This window comes from Pseudorca crassidens, chromosome 5 (assembly GCF_039906515.1).
Source record: "Pseudorca crassidens isolate mPseCra1 chromosome 5, mPseCra1.hap1, whole genome shotgun sequence".
In the NCBI taxonomy this organism is placed as follows: Eukaryota; Metazoa; Chordata; class Mammalia; order Artiodactyla; family Delphinidae; genus Pseudorca; species Pseudorca crassidens.
Window position 1 is genome coordinate 84,422,493 of NC_090300.1, and position 27,853 is coordinate 84,450,345.

Here is a 27,853-nt window from a genome sequence, read left to right on the forward strand (position 1 = left end):
GCGCCTGGCAGGCTACCTGCGTAGTCTCTTCTGTCACTAGTCCTATGCCAGATTTGATCAGATAAACCAGTTTATTTTGTTCAAAGCTTTTTATTGAGGTAATTTTCGGACAGACCCAAAAGCAGAGGGAACATCTATTGAATTCACATGTACATGTACCACATTCCCAGTTTCAACAGTTAACAACTCATGGCTTCTCTTCTTTCTCCCACTTTCTTCTCCTCCCCCACTGGATTCTTTAGAAGCAAATGAGATATCACAGCATTTCCTGTGTAAATATTTCAATAGTATCCTTAAAAGAAGTCTTAGAAAAAGAACTGCAGAGGTGCTGCGCGGAGACCCGCTGCACCCCTGCGAACACGACGCTGCGAGTGGCGCAGAGCGTGCGGGCCATCTCTGCGCCCAGCGCGCCCTGCCCACTGCTGCCCTGGGGACTGCAGGCAGGCGCCGTCCGGGCGCTGCACACCGGACCCGCTCTGCTGTCAGGTCGTAAATTCAGACAAACGTGAATGGGTAACAACAGAAAACGGTGTTGGAACAGTGGGAATCAGCAATTTTGCACAGGAAGCTTTGGGAGATGTTGTTTACTGTAGTCTGCCTGAAGTTGGGACAAAATTGAACAAACAAGAGAAATTTGTTGCTTTGGAAAGTGGGAAAGCTGCTAGTGAACTCTCTTCTCCTCTATCAGGAGAAGTAACTGAAATTAATGAAGCTCTAGCAGAAAATCCAGGACTTGTCAACAGATCTTGTTATGAAGATGGTTGGCTGATCAAGATGACACTCAGTAACCCTTCAGAACTAGATGAACTAATGAGTGAAGAAGCATATGAGAAATACATAAAATCTATTGAGGAGTGAAAATGGAACCCCTAAATAAACTAGTTTGAAACAACTTAATCTAGAATAGTTGTCTTAAATTAGTGGTGGATAGATTTTTAAAAAGCAACTTTTAGCAAAAGAAACTACTTGCAATGGTGTTGCCTGAAGAAAATACCCCTTAACTTCCTAATGACTTCAGATAAACGCTATGCATCTTTTTCACAACAGCCTGTGATTTTTAGGCTAGTCTCCAGTTATAATATTCAGAATTCCTGAAATTATCTGTGGTAAAACTAGTTATGAAAGTTATGTAATTCAAGGATAACATTATTATCTTAACCATATATAATATTGTAACTTGCCTACAGCCATCCCTGGATTTGGGTCAAAATACTCAATTAACTTCCCACTGGAAATAAATGGCAGTGGAGAAAAGTTTGTTAGTTGTATAGTGTCCAGTGAAGAACGTTACTCTCTTAATTTTGCAATATACTGTGTTTGCTGGTGCTATTTTTATACAGTGAAGCAACAGCCTTGCAGGAAAATAAGGAACAGTTTACTAATAAAATATTCAACTTCCTAATTTAAGAAAAAAAATACTGCAATACTATTATCATACCTAATATAAAATTATCAATACTTGCTTATTGTCATCAAAGGTCCAGTCAGTGTTCAGATTTCCCCAATTATCTCATAAATGCTTTAATAAATTTTTTTAAACAGTTGGTTTACTCAGATTCAGATTGTAGACAAGGTCCGCACATTGCATTTGAATGATTTCTCTGAAATCCCTTTTAATCTGTAGGTTCCCCCTTCCCTCCTTTTTTTTTTTCCCTTGTAATTTATTTGTTGAACAAACCAGGTCATTTGTCTGATGGAATTTCCTACATTGTGGGTTTTGCCAGTCACATCCCTGTGCTATAACTTAATTTGTGCCTCTGCATTTCCTTATAAGCTAGGTCTTCGATCTGGAAGCTTAAACAGATTCTGGTACTATTTGGGGGCAAGAACGCTTCTTCTATAGTGCCATGTATCTCCTTTTGTATCCCAGCAAGGGGACATGATGTCTGGTCATGTTTTGGTGATGTCAGGATTGTTCTGTGGGTTCACGTGTTGTCAGCCTCATGCAGTCATTGTGAGGGTCCCCATTAGTCTTCACCTAATTATTTTAGCAGCCATTGGTGATCATTGCCTAAATTCATTATTCAATTAGGGATTGCAAAATTGTGATATTCTGTCAGTCCTTCTGCATTTATTAGATAGATTTTTCTACAAAGAATGATGTGCCTTCTTCAGCTGTCTGAGTACACTGGGGTACGGTTCTTATAGAAAAGGCAGGATAAAGGGAAAGAATCAGCATTGATTTTTTATTTCAAAGTGATGAGTTGATGCTTCCTACAGCCTTCTGGATGTAGTTAATATTCTTTTCGATGCTCAGATTGTCTTTGGCAAATGTTATCTTTTTCCAGTGGGCTCCCGAATCCTTTGACATAACTGCAGTCGTTTTGCGAGCATTTTTCCCTTTGCTCTGGTGTGATGAGCTGTTCTAGGCTCATCTTGTGCTCCTGCCCCAGGAATTAAGCCTTTCACCAAGGAATCCTGGCAGATAAACCAATTCTTTTGGGGGCTATGTCTGAAAAATCTACATTTCTTTGTTCTGGTGGGGTTTTTTCCCTAATGTTTGAAACTGTATTAAAGGGCCTTTAGCCTTTTTGCTAGAGTCTACATTTTAAAACAATATTAAAAGACTTTTAGCCCTTTTGTTAGAACTTACCACTTTAACAAAACAGCTATTTCTATTTTCCATGTGTCTTTTGAGCCTTTGCCCATAGGTGTGCATTTTTCTCTGTAAATTAAAATAATAATAATTAATGAATAGATACAAAAGAATACTTATCAACTGTATGAAAAATCTGAAGATTCTTGATACCATGACCACTGGTCGTGTCCTCTAGCCAGTTTACACCCTTTCCCTGTGTGGCCCTTCCTTATGCCATATCTTCCCCCTACCCCAAGAGGAAATACTTTCCTGAATTTTGATGATAATTAAAGTTATTTTTGCTGTGTCTTGGTTTTCTTATTTTCCCATGTGTTTGTATTCATATACAAAAAATTGTTTAGTTTTGCATGCTTTTCAATTTTATATAAATGAAATCATGCTGTATTATTTTTCTCTGACTTTATTTAGCTCAACTTTATGCTTCTAGTCTCCATCCACGTTGTTACTGTAACCGAAATGCATGCTTTTCACTGCTCAGCTCCTAGAGACCAATTCGGTTCAACACCACCCCTCTCCCTGCATCCTCGAGCTCCGGCCACACAATTACTTCCTCTTCTTCAAACACATCCTGCTCTTTGACACGTCTCTGTGTCTTGCACAGGGTGGTCTCTTTTCCGGGGTGTCCTTTCCCTCATCTTCTCTGCTGTGAATTTCTTCTTTTTCAAACCTTGGTCAAATTTACCTTCTCTGTGACCCTCATGAAGTTAGGTGCCACTTCATTCAGCCTCCTCTGCATACAGTTTAGCTTGGTTTGAGGTTCCTATGAGTCCCCGCCCTGCCTGCAGACACAGAGTTCTCCCAGCAACATTGGAGCATTCATAGATCCCCTGAAGCTTATCCAAGGACCTGTCAGCAGTGGATGAGCTGTATCACTGTACATCCTTCTGTCCTGCAGACTGGGGGCTCACTGCATGAAGGACTCTTCTGATCATTGGTCCTCAGGGTCTTCCATGGGGTTTGCCATATGAACACATGGCTGTCGTTAGTATCTGTTACCTTAGATGGAGAAAATAAACTTCTTTTGCAGTAGGAAACCCAACAAGTGCAATAATTTACAAAGATGCGTTTGCCAAACTTTGTGACAAGGCAAAAAGCAGTGGAAATAGATGTTAAATTCTTATCTTTCACATTTGTTCTTTATCTTTAGGATGAAGCTCTTACATCAGGTGTCACGTGTCTGGAGAACAGATGGGTTGAGCAGTTGTGATTATAAATTACTCTCTGTGGATTACAATCCTTTATATGTCAACATCACCGTGGATTTCTGGTCTGGCCCATGACCCTGGCTCTTCTGCTGACATTTGGAGGAACTGAATATTTGATTGCAATAATTTTGGCCTAGAGACTTGCCCTAGTAGCACACATTAAGAACTTGTTGCAGCCAATTACTGAGCTGATTCTCCCTCTTTCATATTTTCTTAGCAGGACTCCTGGTGATATGGAATGTAAAACAATTGTTTTGATCATGAGGGTTAAATATTGTAATGTAGATACTTGAAGGACTAAGTATAAAAGGACCACTCAGAAGATGCCATGAAGGCTATTTGAGAACTCTGATTGAAGGAGATTTATTTAAGTTTGAAGTGACACATATTTTCTGGGATAAAAAATGCCACAGGAGATAAGATTGCTGAATGTCCCAGAGAACCAGGAAAGGGTTGAAGATATGTTTCTGTTACTCATTTATCCTGCATGGTCATCTGGGAAGAGGCGGGTCCCCGGTGAGATGAAGGCCGAAGAAGAGGGGAGAAAGGTGAAGAATAAAGGTGCCGCGAACTTGGGACCGAAGAGGTGGCAGAAGGACCGCATCAGGCGGAGAGCAGCTGCGGTGGTTGTACTGTTGCTATGGCTGCTGCCCTGCGGCAGGTGTCACCTGCCCAGATACGCCTTCCAGTAACATTTTATCTACTAGTTTTTAGAACATTTTTGTAAAATGATTTTGTACGTGTAGGATATGAAGTAGCAGTTTACAAATTACCTATTAATTAATAATACATCAGAAGTACCTCTGTAGTAAAATATGAAAAAGCTTTGGGTGGTCAATCTTGTTTTTTACTATTGTTTCGTTACCAAACCAAACTTGGGTCCGCTTGCCCACATGCAGTGAAGCCAATCTGCAGACACTGGGTTGTGGTGAAGGAAAGTGCAGCGTTTACTGCAGGCGCCAAGCAAGGAGTCCGGGCAGCTAGTGCTTAAAAGCCCAGACTCCCTGAAGGCTTTCAGGGAAAGGTTTTAAAACGCAGGGTGAAAGAGGGCTTGTGGGATGTGTGATCAGCTCATGGACAGTCTTCTGATTGGCTGGTGGTGATGTAACCAGGAGTCAACATCATCAACCTTCTGGTTCCAACTGGTCTGGGGTCTACTTGCTTGTGGGCAGCGTACAGTTAACTGCTTCCACCTGATGGGGGTTTCAGTATCTGCCAGACAGCTCAAAGGATGTGGCTCAGAATATTATCTGTAGCCCTTGAGAAGGAACTAAAGGTCCTTGACTTTGTCTAATGGCTAAACTATTATTATTTTGTCTTGTTTGACTGTTTTCCTTTCTTTCTGCATTTTCTCACTTCTCTGATTAAATTTACTCTTTGGCACTCAGGGAAGGCCTAGGAGGCTAAAGTTTCTCTACAAACAAGACATGGGGGAGGACATGGGGGTGGGTCTTTTCCAGGAAGGCCCCGCAGGGTCCTGCTCGGTTCTAGCTTCCAGATGTATTCATGTCAGTAACCCTACTGCTTAAAAACAAAACAGATGAGACTAAGCCTTCCCCCGCTCTCCCGTGTTCATCCTTCTCTGCGCAGCCTGCTTGTGAGACAGCTCCAGGCCTGTGGCAGGTGCCTCTGAGTCTCGGCTCCTGGGCCGCGTTGTGTTCTCTTCATCCTCCTGTGCTTGATTTTGATCAGTAATGGGCGCAGCAGGGCTGCCTCAGGGGCACACCTCGTTGGTGAGAGGATAGGAAGGGGTGGAGCCAGGGCTCCTGAGGCCTTTGATTTGGAAGGAAGGGCGGGGCCATGGCACTGATTTGGTACTGCTGAGCTTCCTGGGAGAGGGGCGGGAAATGTGGGAGGATAATCTAAGGAAGGTAATCGGGGATGGATGCTGGCTCAGAGCAGAAATAAGAATATTTTGTTCGCCTAGGGGAATGGACACAAATAATGTAGATGTGGATGTTCTTGAGCGTGTATTATGCAACTGTGCCCCAGGGTTTCTCAATCCATCATTATTACGTGACACTTAATTTTTAAAATTCAACATGAGTGCCTGCCAGCCAGTTAGTGTAAATAATATCCTTCCCAAACAGGGAGAGGGAGGGAATAGGAGGATTTGGGGCTTCCAAAAAGACAGCAGTCACCACCCACGTGGGGAAGGAGAAGAAAGAAAAGTGCATTTTGTGGACGTGACAGGTTTACCTAGGGCTGGCCTGGTTTACCTTTAACCCAGTAGGGACAAGTAAATGCTGTGTTTTTTCTTTATTTAGAAAAGAAATAATAATGGTTTTCTTCCTTTTCCCCCACCCTCTTGTCTCCTCTGCAGAATCTTCCTCTAGCTTTCCATCCCAATGTTTTAACTGAGGTATGGTTGATTTACAATATTGTGTTAGTTTCAGGTGTACAGCATAGTGAGTCAGGGTTTTTTTGCAGATTATGTTCATTATAGGTTATTACAAGATATTGGGTATAATTCCCTATGTTATACCGTAAATCTTTGTTTATCTATTTTATGTATAGTAGTTTGTATCTGTTAACGATCCCAATTTTCTTAATTATAATCTAATGCAGACTGAACTATTGTAATTGCCAACAGCCTGTGCCAGGGGCCTCCAGTTTGGAGGCTGTGGGTCCCTGGTCATGGCTGGGGAGGGTAAAGGAAGAGAATAGTGTGTGCAAGGAATTTGAGGATCCATACTGAGAACAATTTCTCATTCAATGGAAACAAAATACAATTAGTACCATGTGGGAACTCCCTATGTATTTTCAGCTATTAACAAGGCATCTGCATTTTTTTAAATGTTCAAAACCACTGTCCTTTGCCTATTGATATTCTTCAGGTAATTCTTTCAACCAAGATAAAGTATATGTCATTTAAATGACTCACTATGAAACTTCTGGAGGTGGAAGATGGTTTTTTTTTTTTTTTGCGGTACGCGGGCCTCTCACTGTTGTGGCCTATCCCGTTGTGGAGCACAGGCTCCGGACGCGCAGGCTCAGTGCCCATGGCTCACGGGCCCAGCCGCTCCGCGGCATGTGGGATCTTCCCAGACCGGGGCACGAACCCGCGTCCCCTGCATCGGCAGGCGGACTCTCAACCACTGCGCCACCAGGGAACCCTGGAAGATAGTTTTTTAAGACCTTTATTTTCCTTCTCTGCCACTGTACCTGCAACGGGATTCGAAGCCCCTGACTGGCAGGAGGCATATGGCTGCCTGCTTGCTCTGCTGGGCAGTTTGGCCTCAGAGGAACCGAGCTTTCCCAATTTCCCGCCCTGTGTGTCTCTTGCTGTCATTGGCCACAAAGAGGCCAAGCTTTCTGAGTTTTGTAGATAAGCCTACTATACTTGCTGAGGATTACATGGACGCAGGTCTGTTTGAACACCACAAATACTTAACATGAGGAGTGTACTACTTTAAAAGTTTTTATGGCTTTTTCTCACTTATAGTACCACTCCTTTTTATAGTGCTTTATGGTTTATGACATTTTTATACACACTTTATTGATTAGAGTTAAGTAGGGTAGAAGAGGGAGTGGAGGTTCCATTACACCATATTGCCTCCATCTGGGCTTCTCTCACTCTTTTTTTTTGGCCGTATTATGCGGCTTGTGGGATCTCAGTTCCCCAGCCAGGGATTGAACCCTGGCTCCAGCAGTGAAAGCGCCGAGTCCTAACCACTGGACCACCAGGGAATTCCCTGGGCTTCTCACTTTCTTTAAGGAAGGTTTCCTGACTCTACATCCCTGTCCTAGCTCCTAGAGAAGTTTGGTATATTCTGGACTTGAAAGTGCATTCCATTCTAGGGACTTCCCTGGTGGTGCAGTGGTTAAGAATCCGCCTGCCAATGTAAGGGACACGGGTTTGATCCCTGGTCCGGGAAGATCCTACATGCTGTGGAGCAACTAAGCCCGTGCACCACAACTACTGAGCCTGCGCTCTAGAGCCTGCGAGCCACAACTGCTGAAGCCCGCGCACCTAGAGCCCATGCTCAGCAACAAGAGAAGCCACCGCAGTGAGAAGCCTGCGCACCGCAACGAAGAGTAGCCCCTGCTCATTGCAACTAGAGAAAGCCCGTATACAGCAACCCAACGCAGCCAAAAATAAAAAAAAATAAAAAAAAAAAAAGTGCATTCCATTCTCATCTAGTCTCTAAACTTTTTTCCAGACTCCCTCCCTGGTTTTTCTGCCCTTTGCCCCCTCACTTCCACTCAAGCCCCTGGGGGTTTCCTGGGGCCCCAACTGCTCTGTGAATGGACTCTTGGGAGAGAGGAAAGACATATTCTGCTGGACTAAAAACCTCCACTTTCCCCAAGTCCTATACACATATAGTCTCTCTCAAAAGCCATTAGTATGTCCCACAAAATGGAGCACATTCAGGAACATTTCATAGGTTCTTTTTTGCCCATCACTTTCCAAAAAAAATTTTTAAGTCTATTCCTTAGTACTTTAAATGTTTAAGCTATTGCCACCTTCATTAGTTTTAAGTCCACTGAAGACCGTCTTATACCTGCTGAGAGAGCCAGACCAGTTTCTCAAAGATATTCACAGAGGAGAGTGTGTGATGTGTATGAGGGTGTGTGTGTGTGTGTGTGTGTGTGTGTGTGTGTGAGATCTGGGGCCTTGGTGGAGAGGTTGGTGAAGGGTGAGGCACACTAATTGAATGCTTGCTCTGTATTTGAATTTTCCTTGCTTTTTAAATTTTAACTTTCCAATATTCCTGTAAGTGTGTATGTAGTACTGCAAAGAAAAAACAGATTCAAGTTAAGTAACTTCCCAAAGTTGGTAAGAGGAAGAGATAAGATTTGAACCCAAGTCTCTTGACTCTAGTGTCTTGTTTTTTCCCCCCAGAATATCACATTGTCAGGAGATTATGAGATTTCTTTGTGAAGGCAGTAAGGGCAGAGATCTCATTTGTAGCTAGGATTCTGGAAATAATGTACAGAACTTGAGATATATCCATTAAAATGCCTTATCTTCATACCCTAGTACATTCTTCCACTATTGAATAGGAGTTTTGCTATTACTCAACTACTGTTTGAGGGCCAGTGAATTTGGACCAGTATATTTGGTCATTAAGCTTGTTGCAGTAAATTGAAATAACATGATATTAGTTGGCATGTTCCCAGGAATACAGGCCGAGCAGAGATCTTCGACCAGATTTATGGTATAACTTCCTGTTGGTATTTCTTACAGGCTGTTAGCTGTTCTAATGCACTCTTTACATATCTTACGGAATCCTCGCAGTGAGATCTGTCTTCCTGAAGCAGGCTCCAAGAGGCTGACTTGCCAAAGTCATGCAGAGCTGGGATTTGGAGCCAGGTTTTTGACTCCAAAGCTCATGTTCTTAACAACTTCATGGTATCGAATAAAGCGGCCCACGCTGTCTGTGGAGTGTGTTTCTCTCTAAATAAATCCACTTCTTATGTAAAAAAAAAAAAGCTGTTGAGAACACACCATGGGGAAGCTCGAGGTGTCTCAGGAAAAGAAGTCAGACAAAGTCTGTGAGAGCATTTGGGTTTGGGGTGGGTCATTTGGGGAGGTTCTAAGCCAGCAGGATGTGTTCTGTATTGGACGTTGTCAGAAAGCCAAGACAGTTCTGATTTACCCACAGGGAGTCCTAGAGGAAGAACAGAGCTGTAATTGTGAGCACGTAGCAGTCACTTATTTTAGCAAAAAAAAAAAAGGGTGTGTTTGGTATTCAGAGGGTGGCACGGTGACCTTGCTTTTGTGCTTGGACAGAATTATGAAGTGGCCTCACTTTGCCTCATTTTACGTGACCTTACCTGAGGCTGGCGTTCTATGAATTGTTTACGTCTAGCAGGAGGATAGCATGGCTTAGTTGTGAGTGCCAGGCTAGCTTCTGGATGTCAGGGGCTGCTCAGGAACTCAGGGTGGAGGCCACTAGAAAGTAGGGCATGATGGTACCACTTAACTCCAGGATTTGGCTATCTGTCTTTTTCAAAGGAGGGGTGTGTGTGTGTGTGTGTGTGTGTGTGTGCTTTGGGAGTTGATTGGGAGCGAGGGGGAGGGTGGGTTAGAGAAGGGTCTGGGAACTATACATTTCTCAGCAATGCGCCTTTTCCCAAGATGTTTTTGGATCTCCTCGTTGGATGTGGCCATTCCAGCCTTGTGATAAAAACGTCACGTGTGAAAGCAAACTCAATAGCTTACAACTAGTCTCCTCTGGGTTTCTTCTTTGATTCAGTCTCACATATAGGAGATGATAAGGATCTGCGTGAGGTGAAACAGGAAAGGGAAATGACACAGGACAAAGGAGGTTGTTCATTCTATAGAAATGAGAAAGCAGGGGCTTCCCTGGTGGTGCAGTGGTTAAGAATCCGCCTGCCAGTGCAGGAGACGTGTGTTCGGGCCCTAGTCCGGGAAGATCCCACACGCCACGGAGCAACTGAGTTCGTGTGCCACAACTACTGAGCCCGTGAGCCACAACTACTGAAGCCCAGGTGCCTAGAGCCTGTGCTCCTCAACGAGAAGCCACCGCAATGAGAAGCCCGCACACTGCAATGAAGAGTAACCCCCGCTCGCCGCAACCAGAGAAAGCCTGCATACAGCAACAGAGACCCAACATAGCCAAAAATAAATTTATTTAAAAAAACCCAACAACAACAAGAAATGAGAAAGCAGCTTAGTTTCCAGTTCCTCAACCATAGCCCGGCTTGTCAGTCACGTGGATGGGGGTGGGGTTTTAGAGGAGATACGATTTTCAAACTCGCATGACTCACTATTCCTTCTTTCCTTCGTGGGTAGTCAGAAACTACCTGGTCTGCTGCTTAGAATGGGAGCAGTTCCCGTTTATTACAGCTGACGTGGGAAAAAAGTTATAGGGCCCAAAAAAATGAGCAGAGGGCATCCTAACGTTCAGGGTGAACAGCCTGCCAGGAACCTGAGTAACAATCTGGGGAGGAAAAAGCCAACCGAGGAGCGTGATGACCCGTCTGGTATTGCAATCAGGTAAAACCTACCCCAGAGTCAGCCTGACCCATTTTTCGGTGTTAGGTGGTAACTGTTCTTTGCCCACCTGATAAGCAGGCCTGTTGCAGGATTGGGAGGTTTCTCGAGATGGTTTTTTATGGGTGTGTCTCAAGCCCAGCAACGTGCCAGCAACCCAGAGCCAGGCCCTACTGCTCTTCTCACCCCCGCCCCCCCGCCGCCCCCCGGCCTGGTGGGGCTGGTGAGGGCCTCACCCTGAACAGTGTGGCTTGGGTCTTGCCGTGAGCCCCACTTCTGTCCCAGAAGCCAGATGGAAGAGGGACAAGGCTGGGCTTCCAGGGAAGGTGGAGGGGATGGAAGCAGAAACTGGGCAGAGCACGAGCTGCCCTGAGATTAAACTGAAGACCCCCGTAGCAGGAAGTGCAGGAGTCCTGAACGGCTGGACTCTCCATAGGGAAGTCCTCAGGCCCGGGTCTGTCTCAGCTGAAAGGTGTGTCCTCCCCAACTGCTGGGGGCTGGACACTGAGTACCTGGGTTCAGGGTCTTATTTTGTAGGAAGCTAGCTGGAGAGGGGGCGGACGGTAATGACCAATTGAAGGCCTGTTGTTTTTCTAGTTACTTCGTGGTAGAGAAGGCAGGTGGTAAGATTTAACGAGCAGCAGGTGGGCCATCTTCCTCCACAATAGCTTTTTCCTGCTCCCACTGCTGCACTGGATTCCGCCAACTGAGATCAATTTCAGTTATTAAGGAAAAATCTGCAGAGAAGATTGAGAGTGGGAACTAGCTGTCACTCACCCTTTAGTATGAATTAGTTTGCAAAAAGGCTTTCCCTTAACCTAGCTGAGATCAAGTCACAAGAATGGAATCTTGTAGGGAGAGAATTTTGAAGCTCCAAAGCCTTGGAGGGGGAAGGCAGAAGTGGGTCTGGGACAGGATTTGCTCACGCATGAGGGCACTGGAAAATCCAGTTAGCAGCAGAAGAAAAAGGCACCAGAACACATGAGAGAGGATGGACAGAGAGAAGGGAGAGAGGCGCTTCAAAGCTTTGCCCAGAGTAAGCTCGAATTTCCTCCTTCTCCTCTCTTCAAAAAGATCACAGAGAGAACCTTCTCAGTCAAGTGCAGGTGTCATTTATCTTGACACCCCAAGCCCTGTCCTGGAGAAGCAAGCGAGGCAGGGGAGGGGCAAGCTGGTCGTGTGTCAGAGCAGGAGCCTTTGGCTCCCTGTCCTGGGAATCGGCGATCCGGCTGCTGCCCCCAGCTTTACCGCCCAGGTGCAGGCTATAGCGCCCTCCCCCTCCTTGTCCCTCCCTGCCCCGGGGCTCAGACTGAGGCACAGGAACCTGGGTGGAGGCCTGGGAGTGGGCTACTCCACGTGACTGAGTCAGCTGCGAGTGGGACCCTGAAGTTACAGGTACCTTTCCTTCCTAGGGGACACAGTTGAGCAGTTGGAGAGATGCAGGGGGAAAGGATCTGAGGAGCAGCAACTGCATCCCCGCTTCTGGGCAAAGGGCAGCAGGAGCAAAAAGTAAACGTGGAAGTTCAATCATTCAACTGTACAGCAGGGTTACCCGGTATCCAGAGGGAAGCCACACCTGACTGCATTTTCCATCTCCTAAATTTTAATTCCCACGAGCCTACTAAGCTCTTCTGTTGGAAGACCCATTTTGCTAGCCTCATATATGACCAATTATGACACTGGTAAAAAGAAAAGAAAGTGAACATATTCAAAAGCCTTCTTTATTTATAAGACTAGACAAATGTTGTTATAAGAACTTCCTTCAGGATTGCAAAAGGAAACATAGATCAGAAGAGAAATATTTTGACAGTAAAAAAAAATCACCATAAATCACCTATCTAACAGCGGGCTTGCTTCTCCCTTATTTGAAAGGGGCTTTCGGATGGGATGAGATTGGTAAATATATAACAGGTCCCTCCTTTGTCCCCCAGAGTGCACATACTTTTAATTAGCGGGAGAATTGAGGTTACTAACACCTATCACTCTGCAATGTCTGAGAGGAAACTACAACCATTGTTAGCTCAAGATCGGGCATTGTCCTGGAGAATAAGAGGATCCCAAGGTGGCATTAAGAGAATCACTTGAGTCTCTGTAGATGGGAGCCACCGTAGAACAAAGGCAAAAGATATATTTCAGCAGTCTTTTCCTTAGTTCTCTCACGCGGACAATACTGAGATGAATGAAAGCCTTTGAAGGTTTCTTTTAGAAAGCAGAGAGAAATACAGGCAGATTTGCTGTCCAAATACAGACTTGGCTTGCTGTGATAAGACAGGCTCCTGTGAATGTCTTGTGCCCCCAAATTAAAAATAAACAGAGATGGCAATAGTTATTATCTACTATCCTAAACTCTCCCTTTCCTACGGTCTATAACAATGTTGCAGAATCCTAGATCAGGGTGAAATCATTAGTGGTAAGAATTTCAGGAGTCTGAGAGCCTAAAGAACCTAAAGAAACTCCACACCAACTGACTTGGCAATTTGAGGAAGAGTGGATAATTTCCCGGGGAGCACAGAGGTGGAATATTAGGAGTTCCAGCACCAAATCCAGAGTCACTGTGGGGAGTGGTATGGTGGTTACACTTATTCTTAATATTCAATTCTGCTCCAGTAGAACATGGTACCCAGGAGAACCCAAAACTAGAATACAAAGGAAAAGAAAAATAAATAAGGAATTGTTTTAGAAACATCTGGTACTTGCAGAAAAATGATATGAGGTTCGTTCAGGCTCAGGTGACACTGGATTTTTAAGAATGATCTTGCCTTAAGCATCATCACAGGGGCAGAGGTGACTCTGAGTCCATCCTGTCACACAGTGAACCAATATTTTCCCAAATGACCAATGCATGATGTTCTAGAATCACGAATGGGTAAATATTTATGCAAACTGCAAGACAAACCAATGTAATGTATTTTAATGTAACAGAGTCCTAAAAGTTCTTTGATAAAGTTTCAGATTTCATATTGCAACTAACCTTTAAGAAACTACTACTTAGCAAGTTTTGTGTAGTACCAAAGGAAAATATTCACAATTATTTTTAGATAAGGCTACCAAAACACTTTTGTTTTCTCAACTACGTGTAGAATGGATTTCTTTCAAATCCTTCAACGTAAGCAACATATTATAACAGATTATATGAAGATGAAATATGAGAAGCCAGCTGTCTTCTATTAAAACCAGACATTGAAGAGATTTTCAAAAATGTAAAAAAAAAAAAAAATACTGCCCCTTTTCTCATATCTTTTTGTTTGGGAAAATAGTCACTTTTTTCCCACAGAAATATATTGTTAATAGTAATGTAATTAGTTTGTTATTGTTATTTTATATGAATTAACACGTGTTTTTAAAAATTTCTGTGTTAATTTCCAACAGGGTAAATATCAGTAGATACAGGTCCTCCATAGGCAAAAGCTTTTGGGAGTCCTCAGTAATATTTGAGAGAGTGTAAAAGAGTTCTGAAACCAAAAGTTTGGGACTGCTTCCTGAATGCAATGGCTCTTAATCCTGACAACAAGTTAGAATCACCTGGAAAATTAAAAAAAAAAAAAAAAGACCTGGGTCCTGCACCTAGATCAACTGAAATCTGAATCTCAGAGGTTGGGGTTCAGGTATGCTTTTGTCCCCCAAGCTCCCCCATGAGGTTTAAATGTGCATTCAGGGCTGAGACCTACCATTCTACCCTCTTGCTGCATGTGCATCACATAAAGTGGTCAGAAGAACAAGGTGAGACTGGTGAAGGCAGCTCTTTGGAAGGAGGGAGGCAGGTTAGAGGAGGCATCTAGAGAGATGACAGTCTTTGATATCTACTTGAAATGAATTTATGAGATCTGGAGAGATGGAGGAGCACACAAGTGCATCCCAGTCAGCCAGAGAAGGATCTGGTTGGTAGGGGAAGTTCACGCCCTACCTCCCGAGGGAATCCACTGTCCTTGCGCTGGTGCCAGCAGCTTCCTGACTAGCCTTCAGGTCTAAGCTTTTTTTCTAGTCAGTCTAGCGTGCTTGGGTTAACCAGGGGCAATCTCAAGGTCTCTCCTTATCACTATCCTCCCAGAAATGAAACATGTGATGGGAAATACTCACAGTCCAACAGAGAATGGCAAATCCAAACCACGCAACCCCCCAGGCGTGTCGGTTCATTGGTCCAGAGATCAGTTCATAGCAGCCCTAGAGGAGTGGGCGATTCCATATCCACATGAAAGGGACCAGAAAAGAGATGTAAGAGATGGGTGGGAAGCTGATTTGAATCAATGTCACCCCAACATCCAGTTTAACATAACCAGGCTATTTCTACATTCCTGTGGACAACTAGGTTGTTGTGCTGTACTGAAGAAATAGGAATACTCTATAGGAATAATCTTTATGAAGAACTATTCTATATCATATTTATTTGTTTTTGCATTCAATCTAACCGAGGTGCTGCTGTTTTAGCATAACATTTTTCTCATATTGAATATGTGGCAATGTAAAGTATTCTTAATAAAATTTGAGTTTTTTCCTCTCCCCAAAGATTTTATTGGTGATTTTGGTGTTTGAGGGCAGGGTCACTTTTTGATTTGTTTTTCAATAAAAGTTCTTCCAGTTAGTGAAAATTAGAGGCTTTATTTTTTAGTCATTAAAGGAACTCCTATACCATGCTTTGTAAATTCTCATTTGACATCATATTTCAACATATCTTTATAGTATTGTAGAAGAGCCACGGGGTGCGTGCGAGAGAGTGAATCATTCTTTATTCATCGAGTCATTCATTCATGCCTGCCATAATCTGGTAAGTTTTATATGTAGCACATTCTGTTCTAGTCTCTATGCAAAGTACTGGAGTGATACACACGTATGGGTCTAGACCTGCCATCTGAGCGACCTCCACTAAAGCCCTTGGAATCACAGGAATGCCTAGGAGATGCCATGACCAGGCTGGTTTTATGAACACTGAGATCCAGAGAGAAATGTCTTAGAAAGGCTGACCTTGAAGTTTAGGCCCCACCCAGGGTCTCCAGGTAACCACTTGAAGTTCTATCCTTTCTAACCCTGCCCCAGTCCCTGGTTCATCCACTTGCATGTCCTGCCTTTGCTATATACGCCTTGATTTCTCCCCCATTTACACCTCTCCATCTACCTGACTCCGCCACTCACCTAGATGCTCAAATGAAAAATCTTGGAATTATCCTTAACTGTTTTTCTCTTAAGCAAACACTTTTGGGTTTAAAATATATCTCAAATCCAAACACTTATTACTTCCTGCTACCACCTTGGTCCAGCACGGCCTCACTTCAGGATTCCTACAATCACCTCCTGGCTGGTTTCCCTGAGGCCCGAGTCCACCCATGGTGCCCTACTAGTCTTTGTACAGTGCCAGAGGGATCCTTGTAAAACATGTCAGATCACTTCACCTTCCTTCTCAAGACCCTCTGAAAGTTTCCCACCACCCTTAATATGAAATTCTAAGTCTTCACAATGGCTACGAGGTGCTGTATGATACGGCCCTGCCTCTCTCTGTGACCCCAGCCGCCACCAGAGGAGGTTGTTTCACTGCAAAGCTAATGAGCTTGGGCTCAGGGCTGCTTCCTCGCAAGACCATTTCAAAGTCCTGTACCTAGTTTTGCATGTGTAGTTTAAACTGTTTTTCCTGAGGAGAACCCCTCCCCACAAATCTGATAAGCTTCAGTCCCTACAAAATCTAGATTCATGCTTGCCTCCTACTCTTCCTTCACTTGTTCCAGCCTTGCCATACGGATGTTCCTCCAAAAAGCTAAGGGCCTCCACCTCAGGGCCTTTGCACTTGCTGCTTCCTTTTTACAGAACTCTCTTCTTCAATCTTTTTTAAGCGAGGGTCTCCTTTCCTCACTTAATTCAGAACCCTGTGCAAATATCATCTTAATAAAGCCTTTCCTGACAACCATAGAGAAAAATACCTTTCCCCCCATCATTTTCTATATCCTGCTTTATTTCTGCTCATGGCACTTATTACTACCTGGAATTTACTGTGTATTGGTTTGGTAACTTGTTTGTGGTCTGTCTCCCATACTACAGTGCAAGCTCTACGAGGGCAGGGATTTTATCTTGTTCATTGTTGAATCTCTAGAACTTAGAGCAAGTGTCTGGCACAAAGCAGGCACCTGATTAGGATGAATGGAATGTGATAAGAAGTAATAATTACAAGGATATTATTTGTGACACACTTGATGGTTCACAAACACTCCTATATCCATCACTCATTTGATCCCCCTGACAATCCTGGGAAGTGGTCATTTGTCCAATAATATGTATAAAAACCCACTTATGCCAGGTGCCAGGCACTGGGCTGGGCATTCAGCTGTGACAAGGCAGAAATGGGTGTTGCTTTCATGAAGCTCACAGACAGAAACCCCAGTTTTTCACTTCTTCTCATTTAGTGCCTTTCATGATGCTTTTTTCTCATTGTAGTGGCGCCTACCTTGATCTTCTTTAGTTCCATCATAATGCTCTTGAGGTGTGGTGATTAGAATTTGCACACAGCATTTTGGGGGCAGATGAACCATGATGTAAGAACATATATATTTGCGTCTGACATGCTATGTAACATTTGGTGGGTTTCTATTATTACTACACTTGTGACAACTTCCCTAGTTTTGTTAGCCTTTCTTTGTGCATTGCAGATCTCGCAAAGCTACAATTTGGATGTGAAAAAGGGTCATTCATCTCTTCATTTGCCCACCCACCAAACATTTATTGATGCCTTCTCTGTGCCAGGCATTATGCTAAGTACTGAAGATACAGAATTGAAGGATGCATGGTCCTCAAGGAGACTCAGAAAAAATAGGCTTGCAAACAAATAATTATATTTCAAGGTATCAACTGCAATAATAGAAGTAAAGTATATGAGGTACTGAGGTGGCGTACTTTGCTTTGTGGAAAAGGATTGTTATAGGAGAACTAGCAGGACCTGTAACTCGGAGAGAATGGTGGCATGTGGGAATCTGGGAGACCAGGGTAGGGAGAAGCAGGAAGGATGAGTAGATAAGAGATTATGTCAGGGGTGAAGAATGAGTGAGATTGAGAAAGTAAGAGCACAGGGAGTCAGGGACAGAGAGGAATTTCAAGATGCAGGAATTTGGTGTGGGAGTACTGCTCAGTGACATGACTTTGTAGTTGTGGTATAGCTAGTGGGTAGAGGACGTGGTGAGTCCAAGGACTGTTAGGGAGGGTGTGACAAAAGTGTCCCTTATTACTAGAATGTTCTATGTGTGAGGGAAAATAGTGTGGCTGTGAAATAAACCAATCATCTGATGGCAAACATCCTTTTTGGTCTCTCAAAGATACGATACAGTTTGTATGGAATTACAATCCAATCAAGATGCGTCTGCATGGACTAGTTCCAAAGCTGAAATGTTAAAAGCAGTTTATTATTCCTCAGAGTGATCATTATATTGCATATTGTGATTATAGGCAATAAATTTAATTTTTTTAGCAGTCTGAATATAACTAATTAAAATGATACCAAAACAATGTTGCTAAAAGGCAACATGAGGGTTGCTCTGAACAACTCTGCAAAATAATCTCTATCACTCCCATGTCATTTTCCAGATTAATGCAACCCATCCTAGTCCAGGCACCCTTCCAGGGGGGGCACGATGACCAGCAGTGCCGTGTCGTTCATTCCGAAAATGCATTTTGTATTATTTCCTGCAAGACCAAAGAGTCTGGCATTTCTCAATTATTTAATGTACTGGCACACAACTAACTTTCCTCAAAGTGGTAATGCACAGCAGTGGAAGCATCTCAGAGGCTGACGTCAAGTGTATGAGGATTCTCTTCAGGGCTTTTTGGGATTATTACCAAGTTCTTTCTTGGTTTAGAGTCTGGGCTCTGGAGCCAGGCTGCTAGCATTTGAATCCTGACTCTTCCATTTACCAGCTGCATGACCTTGGGCAAGGCAATTACTAGCATCTCTGTATCTCAGTTCCTCTTCTGTAAAATAAGGATCAAAGTGACACTACCCACGGAGCCTTAAATGAATTAATATCTGTATTGTACTTGGAGCAGTGTCTGGCATTTGATAAGTACTCAATTGATGTTTGTTTTCATGATCATCATATCATTCTCATCAGGCTGGAAACACTTTTTCAAAAACCACTTGTATGTGAATTAGCTGTTACCCAAATCACCAATCTAATTATTTTATTAAGACGATCCTACATTACCACTGAATGAGGCAGGTGGGTGTACCATTACTACATCTACCCTCAGCAATTGCCTTTGTTTTGGAACTGGCAAAACATTCCTTTTGTATATCATCCCTTTCAATTTACATTTTGCAAAAATAGAGCAAATCTTTGATACAAATACTTTTCAAAATACTAATTCTATACATTATACAAATCGTGTTCATTTAAACAAAATTGGATTCTGCTATTGCAATTCTCGCGTTCTGTTCATTTATTAAAATGTAAATTTTCCCAGATCAGCCCTAGATTAGCACTTATATTTTACTAACAGAGAAGGAAATAGTTAACATGAGGTTTAGGAAAAAGGATGCAGAATTCCTTAGTGAGAGACTATTACCTACAGTTAACCAGTATTCTCTTCATAAACAGCAGAAAAACCTCCTGGCAGGTCTTGCGAGAAGCAAGGACTCACCTGATTGTGATAGTATCCAGGTACCCCTAGTTTGCAGGCCTCCAGGTTGAGAGGTTCTTTAAGGTTGTTCATAACACAGCACTGACGAGGCCAGGGGTAGTCGGCATCGTTATTCTCAGTCCGGAAGGCAGAGGTGTATTTCTGCCAGTCTGATGGTCCATTTACACCACAGCAATTGTCCTGTCAGCACATGAGAGAAACAAAATTCTCTTCCATAATGCTTGCTAGAGCCACTAAGGTGGCAACTGAGACTTTATGGAGAAAGAAGATATGGAAATTATACTGTATCTTACATTTACTAAAAATCCCCTAATGAGAGCTGAAGGTGTTTTTAAGGTATTACATTGTAGAGTTGGCAAAATACTTTTACATTTATTACCTTACTAGCCATTAATGAGCTCTGTAGCCTTTGACGAGTTAAACTTTCTAAGCCTCGTTTTCCTTAACTGAATTGGGACAAATATAGTACCTACCTCACAGAGCTGTGTGAGGAATAAATTAGTCAATACATTTAACACGTTTAGCACAATGCCTGGCCCATAGTAAACCCTTAAAAAGTGTTAATCATTATTAGTACGAATATCTTGCTACAATAATGTGAGAGAGTTATAATTATTCTCATGTTACATATGAGCAAATTGAGAATCAGAAAATTAAAATTTTTGTGGTGAAGAAATCGTGAATAATTCTTCTTGTTTTACTCTTCTGTATTTTTAACATTTTCTGGAGCAATTATGTATTATTTTTATAATGGGGGAAAATAAACTGGAAAAAATAACCAAAACCTAGTGGCACATGGTTCTGCCTCTACATAGGAAAGGAAGATCATCACTTAACACGCAGCTCATATTACTCTAGATAGAATTGAGGATGGGGATAAAACACAATTCACATCACTTTCCTTCCAGTTTATAAATTCTGCTAAAATGTTTCAAGGGAAGAAATAAATACTACTGCATCTCTCAACTTTTAAGATAAATAATATTCAGCAAACTTGGTGATAAAGTGACTATCTTAAAAGCATGTCCTGTTTTGCCACTGGATTATGGAAAATATCTCACCAAAGAAAATAATCATTCTGTAATTTGACCTGAGCATTTTGGGGGGAAATGGTTAAGTTTGAAACAGACTTATTTCAGACTGGGCTTTATAAAGTTGGTAAGTGGATTTTCAAATGTGTGAGCACTCACATTTTCATTTGAAAAGCTTAGTTCTTTGCTAACATAGTGGGAAAAAAAAACTTGACTTAGAAGAGTGATAGGAAGTGAAAAAGTGGCCAACAGATTGGAGGTCCTAATGGGCTAAAAAAACTATAGAACAGGAATATTAGACTAAATGAAGGAAATTTTAGAAGATAGAGGGTAAAGAGAGAGTTCAAAGAAGGGGTGGAGGCTATGAGGGGGTTTGCTGATGATGGACTGGGAAACATAGGTGGTTGGGTGGGGAGGGGGTCGGGGGGGGGCCATGGGAGAGTTGTGTCACACGAGGGCTTATGCAGGGATGAGAATTCACATACTTACAGCAGCGTAGGGGTGAGAGTGGGTATTCTGAAAGACTTGTACTTTTTTTTTTTTTTTTTTTTTTGCGGTATGCGGGCCTCTCACTGTTGTGGCCTCTCCCGTTGTGGAGCACAGGGTCCGGACGCGCAGGCTCAGCGGCCATGGCTCACGGGCCCAGCCGCTCCGCGGCATGTGGGATCTTCCCAGACCGGGGCACGAACCCGTGTCCCCTGCATCGGCAGGCGGACTCTCAACCACTGCGCCACCAGGGAAGCCCAAGACTTGTACTTTTGATGGTATTTGAGGTAAATGTGGATATAAGGTTACGATTGCCAGTTGGAGAAAAACAGGTGATCAAATCAAGTCATAGCCTCTGGTCCCTAACAGGACTAGCCCACAGGTGTGAAAAGGTACTAAACAAGCAAAGCAGACAATAATTGCCACTTGAGTTCATTGTGAGGTGGAGGCAACTTTTTGTGTGTGTGTGTGTGTGTGTGTGTGGTACGCGGGCCTCTCACTGCTGTGGCCTCTCCCCTTGCGGAGCACAGGCTCCGGACGCGCAGGCTCAGCGGCCATGGCTCACGGGCCCAGCCGCTCCGCGGCATGTGGGATCTTCCCGGACCGGGGCACGAACCCGCATTCCCTGCGTCGGCAGGCTGACTCTCAACCACTGCGCCACCAGGGAAGCCCGGAGGCAACATTTTTTTAATGTAAGTGATGCTTGAGTTCTAAGAGGCAGAGTGTGTGATTAATCTAAATTTCTTACCAATGTCATTACTCCTATAAATGGAAGCTAATCAACATCATGGCTTAAAATAAAATATAGATCTAGGGGTCCCACTGAGTCATGTGTACACCCCCTAGTCCCTGCCAGTAAATGAGAGGAATAGAGGAACTTGCCTATGTCAAGTCTCTTTGTGAAGGAAGCCCCCTTGGAGGCAGTGGTCCCCACACTTTAACTTCATTCCTAACCGTCCATATGCCCTTGGATACTGGTTTAGGTACCAAATGGCATCTCCCCAGGACTGCAGGCATTACCTGGAGCATGAGCCTGTCCCAGGTCTTGGTGACTCCGTTGTTTTTCCACTGGTCGTCATTGTTTGGAGGACTGTTGTTTTGGTACCTCTCCAGCATCTGCTTCAGGAAGAGGTTGGGTGTGAACTATTATGGGAGGAGGCAACACAAGAGGAAGAGTTAGCACAATAATCCTCAAGGAGGCGAAGTGATTTGCTCGGCATGTTGCTGGGGTCCCTGAACATTGTCTCCTGGAGTAAAACTGAGCTCAGAGTCACTGAGTAGGGCTGGGGGTGGGAGTAAGGCTGCTCCGGGTGGCGGAAGTCCCCCTTGTAGGGAGAAGACCCCCATCTCCAAAGAAATTCCAATGAGATAAGGGTAGACAGGCATTGTGGGGTGGCCTAGGCCAGGGAATGGAAAAAAGGAGAGAAAGCAGGGTGCTGGATGGGAGGATGTCTCAGATGTGGTGGATTACTGCTCATCCCAGTGGAAGGCCAGTGACTGTGGCAGAGTAGTGAAGAGCACGGCGGTGCAAGCTTGGGCCCCGGGAATCACCCGGCCTGGATTCAGGATCCCACTTTCACTTACCAGCTGAGTAACCTTGGACAAGTTACTTTATTTTTTAAGTCTCATTTTATTTTTATTTATAAAATGAATACCTATTTCATAGGGTTACTATGAGGAGAAAAATTATATATTTATTATTAATGTGCATATTACAATGCCTGGTATAGGGTAAGGGCTTAATATGTGTCAGTTATTGTAGTGTTATGATGGTAATGATGATTCATATGGTCATTTCTGCTCTTCTTTTGAGGTAGTACTCACGAAGTCTCGTTGTGTTGCTGCTGTGATACAAGATGCCACTTCAAAGCCATATACAATAAACATCAGAATGAAATACTGGAAGGGAAACAAATGGAATACAAGAATTACATCTACCTCCAAAGAGAGTTTTTTGTTTTGTTTTGTTTTTACAAATAACTGTTATGTTTTCTGCAGCACATTCACCTAAATGTAATTATCTGATCATTTACATAATTATTCAACAAACCCTCGTTGATCAGCTGCTTAGAGCCAGACTTGGTGCTAGGTGCTAATCAGATCAACTCTTCTCCTTTCCCCAGAGAACAAACAACTATTGAATACAAAGCTTTCTCAGTTCAGTACACTGCATTTCCATTTTAACTGGGAAAAACATACAAGAGAATGAACTGGTGTGTGTGTGTGTGTGTGTGTGTGTTCGTCCAATGGCTGGCAAGAGAATCAGTGTATCACACACTATGTAGAGCCTCGTAACTCCCCTCTCATTGGGAGACGTTTTCTTTACGGTTTACTGAGAATTGAGGATTACCGAGGTCAAAGATGAATAGGGCTGCGTTTAATATCCGTCTTCCCTCTTGGCAACGTCCAGTCTTATGAGACAGGAGCAGGCAGCCTCCAGGTACACAGCTCTTCACCACCATCTTCTCTCACTCACTCCCACTCCAGTTGCATCAGGTCAGTTGAGGGAAACAGCACATTGTGTGTTTTGTTGCTGTGTGTGTGTGTGTGTGTGTGTGGTAGAGTGCACATGCACGTGTGATGGCTCCACAACACACTGCCCCTGTTTATGGCTGGCAAATATCTGAAGGACAAATGTTCTCCGAAACTGGGATGGGGACTGTTTGCAAGAGTCCTGTCTTTGCTGTCCTCAGCCTTCCACATAGGCTTATGGTGCTTGGGTTCTTCTGCAGAAGGGGCGCTGTGACAGTGTTAGCGGAGGAGCTCAGGGCAAACGGTTCTCCCTCCCTGGGCAGGGGCGGTTCTCAGAGCGGCACCCTCTGCTGTCCTAACCATTCCGCCCAGAAAAAGGCTTTGGCTACTGTTAACTCTCTCTCTCTCAGTAAACAGCAGGAGCCCCTTCAGAGGCCTCATAACATTGCCTCCCTCTGTATTAGCGGCTGCATTGCTCTTTGTTGAGAGCTTTGCTGGCTCCCTTTAAAGAGGCTCAGAAGCCCCTTAGAGACGCTCCAGAAAGGAGGCACAGGGTGCAGGTGTTCTCTCCTCCAGCCGCATGGAGGGCGCGCTGCTCCGTCTCTTTGCCAGGCGTGGTGAAGGATGTTCCCGGCTGTGCGAGACACACGTGACTGGCCCAGAGTGAGGCTGGGATGCAGCTGAAGCTCGTCTCTAAGGACACCTGCCCCTTCTTTACCTTTCCCTGCATTCCTTAACCCCACCCTGAAAAAGTGGGTTCTTTTGCCCTGGAACTAACTCACACTAAAGACCCAGAGAATGTAAACATTCTGCATTCCCTAGGTACCAGGATGATGTTAGTTCACAGGAAAAGCCAACCAACAAGCACCTTAGCTTGCTGAACTCGTTCCAACCAACAAGCACCTTAGCTTGCTGGACTCGTTCCATGAAGGTGGAACTCAGGTCCTGCAGCCTTTGGCTAGGAGAGTTATTTCAGGTAGGGAGTGAGGATGGGGCCCCATCACAGGGCGAGAAACTGCTGTCCTGAGCACGGGGGAAGGGAGTAGAAGTTTAGACCCAACACCGAGGGTTCTTAGCCCGGCTGGCTGCAAATTTGCTCCCATCTGCAAAGGTAGAGCACAACCTACTGTCTGAGGTTTGGGGCAGAAGCCTCCCTATGGGTGCACAGAGTTAGAGCCTCCACAGGCAGGTGGGAGCTGCAGCTGTTCTCTACATGTTGCCCAGCATGGGTTCCTAGGGTCCCTGAAAAGCAGAGTGAATGCGTGAAGTGGGAAGTGTAGGCCATCCCACAACATCATCAGCCTTGAGCTCAAAGATGTCTACAAAAGCTCATGCTTTCTCTTAAAACTTCGTGCATATTTTGTGATTTATATCCTAATATATCAACACTTGATTACTATTAAAACAATATTTTAAACTACTTACTCTCAAGAGAAAAAGTCTAATTATCGAGTTCTCACTGTCTCTCCTTTGGCCTGTGTAGCTTCTGGCTGTATCTGTTGGGACCATGCAGACACCAGTCAGAGAAGCGAAGATCTGGAAAATACTCAACAGGTGACCTCCAGGTGTCTCCCCTTCAGCTTCTCTTGTGCTGGACTCTTCTGGACCTCCCATAGAGGAGAGCATCTTTGACCCCACTTGGATAATCTTCACTGCAGGGAGGGTCTTCCCCTCTACTCCCTCCTCACCTGGCACTCTGTGCTCCCGCCTACCCCACTGAAAACCAAAGCACTGTGCTCAGGGAAGAAGAAACAATCCGTCTAAATTGGTCCAGGAGAGAAATGTAGAGAATTTTTAGGTCTTACCACCAGAAGAAGTTTCCTGTTGGACTTCATGATGCCTGCAACGCCCAGGACAGACAGGCAGAAGAAGCAGATGCCGACAAACATGCCAATCCAGGCTGCCCCATAGATGTCATCATTGTCAGTGGCTTCAAGCAGCGGGTAGAGGCTGTGTTGGTCGGATACAAAGAAGATGCACTCTGCAGTCAGGGCGATGCCGCACATCTAGGGGCAGAGGGGGTTCTGTCAGGCTGGCGGCCATGAGAGCGGCACTGGGAAAGGGGTAGAGGAGTAGGGGCGTGGTGGTAAGAGAGACTAACTCTGTCCCCTGCATAGGCTTTAAGCAACTGACTTAAACTCCTCATTGCCAGGAAGTCAAACAGCTCCTTCCATCCTACGTATTGGTTTCATGCCTCCTTCCACATTTCGCTCTATCTTCTCGCTCTTTGGCAGGAGACCCAGACAACTTCAGGCCATCTATAAAACCCCTGGGGCATGAACCGCTCAAACAATGACTTCTTGTACGAAGATAATCTCTCACTCCCATTCCCACTGCCCACTGTCCATATTCCTGGATTGTAATATTTAAACTGGTCCTGGTCATGTTCTCTGTGCCAGAGAGCCATGGAACATTAGAGCTGGGAGGAACCTTGGTGGTTATCTTTCCTGCCCCCTGGATTTCATAGATGAAGGATCTTGGCCCTGAAAGGCAATGACTTGTCCGGAGTCACGCAGAGTCATAGTCAGGGCTGGGCCCAGAGCCAGTGATCCTGACTCCTAAGTGCTCTCACCACACTGTGCCCACGCAGCCTGGCCTCTGAGTTACTCTTACATCCCAGTACTGCCCCCCCACCCCCGCCCCGTGTGACCAGCACAGGAAGATGCAAACATCTGTCCCCAACAACCTTAACAGTGGAGGCTGTGGAAATCAAACCGAGGAGGGATAGGAAAGACACACCAAAGCGTGTGTGTTGAGAGTGCTTGGACACTGACTGTGGTTAGCGTGGTTGCTTTTAGATTCTTGTGTTTTAAAGTTGGGAGGGAAATCTCTCTTTTTTTTCCCACATGGTCTTTTGATATATTACATAGTTATATAGGATTATTTATATAGTTAACGTCTAGTTAGCATGTTTTACTAACACACTTCTTAAAAGGAAGAAAAGATGTAGGGAACCAGTCATTATATCATTATTTCCCTTTAAACTCTCACTTTCGATTGATCTAAAATCATAATTACAGGAAGAGCAGAATTTCCTGGAAAATACTCATTACTTACACCAATAATCACGTTTTCAAAAATCAGCAGGCCCTGGAAGCAACGAACAGTGGAGTCATCTTTGGCCATCTTCACGGTTTCCCACGAGCTGAGGACACAGCTGAGAACATCACAACTCGTTAGGAGCAGGGGATGAAGACTGCTGCTGCAAGTTCCACAGCAGAGCTAAGTCATACCACCGTGCCCCGCCTTCTCGTGTTCCAGAGCACCCAAACCAAGCCATGTGATCATTTAGCCATGGAAGAAGTTTGGTTATTCAGTTCAGTGGTCACAGTAATTTTATAAAGGAGAAAAAACAAAGTAAAGCCAGCCTGAGTCTCATCACCAACTTTCAGCAGTTCTTTAGGGTATGGAACATACGGACTGCATCCTTCTGAGTGATGAACTGAGGCCCCATAGTCACCGAGGGCAGACCGGAGGTGGTGATGAAGCACAACTGAAGGTCCCTGGTATGGCTCTTCCTGCCCTTGGTCACGGCAAACGGAAGCCCAAAGGATAAACCTATGGGCAGGGTGGGCGACTGGTTCCCATGCGGACTCCGGGCAGCGGTTAAAACCCATCATTTTCAGAATGTATTGTTATCTTCAAATATAGTTGGCAAATTAAAAATACCCCGTCACATAAGGGGAGGCGAGGAGAGAAAGAGGGGCTAACATTAGTTCCTTCTCTATGCCACTCTACTAGGTAATGTACATACACACATGTCATTCTCATAACCTAATTAGGTAGAAGAAGAAAAAGGGTGGGGAGGCTCCAGTTTGCAGATGAGGCAACTAAAGCTTAAATTGGTAAATTAAGTTCCCTGGGGTCATACAACCAGTAAGTGGAAGAGCTGGGCTGGAGGCCTTGGTCTGCGTGGCTCCAGAGCCCCAGCGCTTCTCCCCAGCCCATGCTGGCTCCCAGAAATTATCTACAAGGCTTAGCGCTGTGTCTGGCACTTTAAAAAGCGGGTCTCTCCCTCCCTGAGGATCCTCTGGAAGGAATACAGGGTAAGTGTTTGGGTGAATTATTTTGGCCTCTGCACTTGAATTACCTTGAGATAAGCCATCCACATCTCTCAGTGTTTTGTTAATTAAATTAACTATCCACTTCATCCACTCAGGCTCGAAATCAAAATGGGTTATATGACACAACTTGCATTTTGAGGGATACAAAGATATGTAAGAGAGATGGTTGTGTTCTAGAATTTCAGGCTTTAGGAGGGAAGCTGTGTTCCCAAGTCATTATAATGTGTCTAATAAGACCTTAAGTATCGTGGGAGTTCTGAGGAGGGAAGAGGTAAGGCGTGCAGAGTATATATGGTTTTGATGGGTCAAGAAGAGGTGGGTGGGAGTGGGAGGAAGATGGGGGTGACATTCCAGGTAGAAGGAAAGGAAAGGTCAGGGAGTAGAGGCTTAGAAGAGTAAGGAGCCCAGGAGATAACACACTA

At 44.3% G+C, this 27,853-nt stretch overlaps 2 protein-coding genes and 1 pseudogene across 4 annotated transcripts in view; 2 read left to right on the forward strand and 1 right to left on the reverse strand.

Annotated features, from left to right (window-relative positions):
- Positions 1-4,629, forward strand: part of B4GALT4 (beta-1,4-galactosyltransferase 4) — a 28,922-nt gene extending 24,293 nt beyond the window's left edge. For 2 of the 3 annotated variants that reach the window (XM_067738814.1, XM_067738815.1), the window contains exon 7: positions 3,747-4,629. In XM_067738814.1, the coding sequence (XP_067594915.1) occupies positions 3,747-3,879 (133 nt within the window). In that variant the 3' untranslated portion in view covers positions 3,880-4,629. The remainder of the gene's footprint in view (positions 1-3,746) is intronic. The other variant, XR_010943724.1, reaches the window with a different exon arrangement.
- LOC137225186 (glycine cleavage system H protein, mitochondrial-like) lies at positions 3-892 on the forward strand (annotated as a pseudogene).
- Positions 4,630-12,603: 7,974 nt separating the features above from the next.
- UPK1B (uroplakin 1B) lies at positions 12,604-26,493 on the reverse strand. Its single transcript, XM_067737261.1, has 7 exons — positions 26,425-26,493; positions 25,173-25,373; positions 22,720-22,794; positions 21,916-22,038; positions 19,379-19,558; positions 14,846-14,929; positions 12,604-13,404 (listed from the first exon to the last, which is right to left on the reverse strand). The coding sequence occupies exons 1-7, from the start codon at positions 26,491-26,493 to the stop codon at positions 13,354-13,356; spliced, it is 783 nt and encodes a 260-aa protein (XP_067593362.1). The 3' UTR covers positions 12,604-13,353.
- Between the last annotated feature and the right edge of the window lie 1,360 nt (positions 26,494-27,853).

What these genes read in the sequence shown, in the direction of transcription:
- UPK1B (XM_067737261.1), bottom strand. Translation starts at nt 26,493, where the DNA reads ATGGCCAAAGATGACTCCACTGTTCGTTGCTTCCAGGGCCTGCTGATT. An exon ending in TTGAAAACGTGATTATTGGT is followed by an intron (nt 25,374 to 26,424) that starts GTAAGTAATGAG and finishes CTCTGCCCCTAG; the next exon opens with ATGTGCGGCATCGCCCTGAC. An exon ending in CTGGATACTATCACAATCAG is followed by an intron (nt 14,930 to 19,378) that starts GTGAGTCCTTGC and finishes CCACTCCTCTAG; the next exon opens with GGCTGCTATGAACTGATCTC.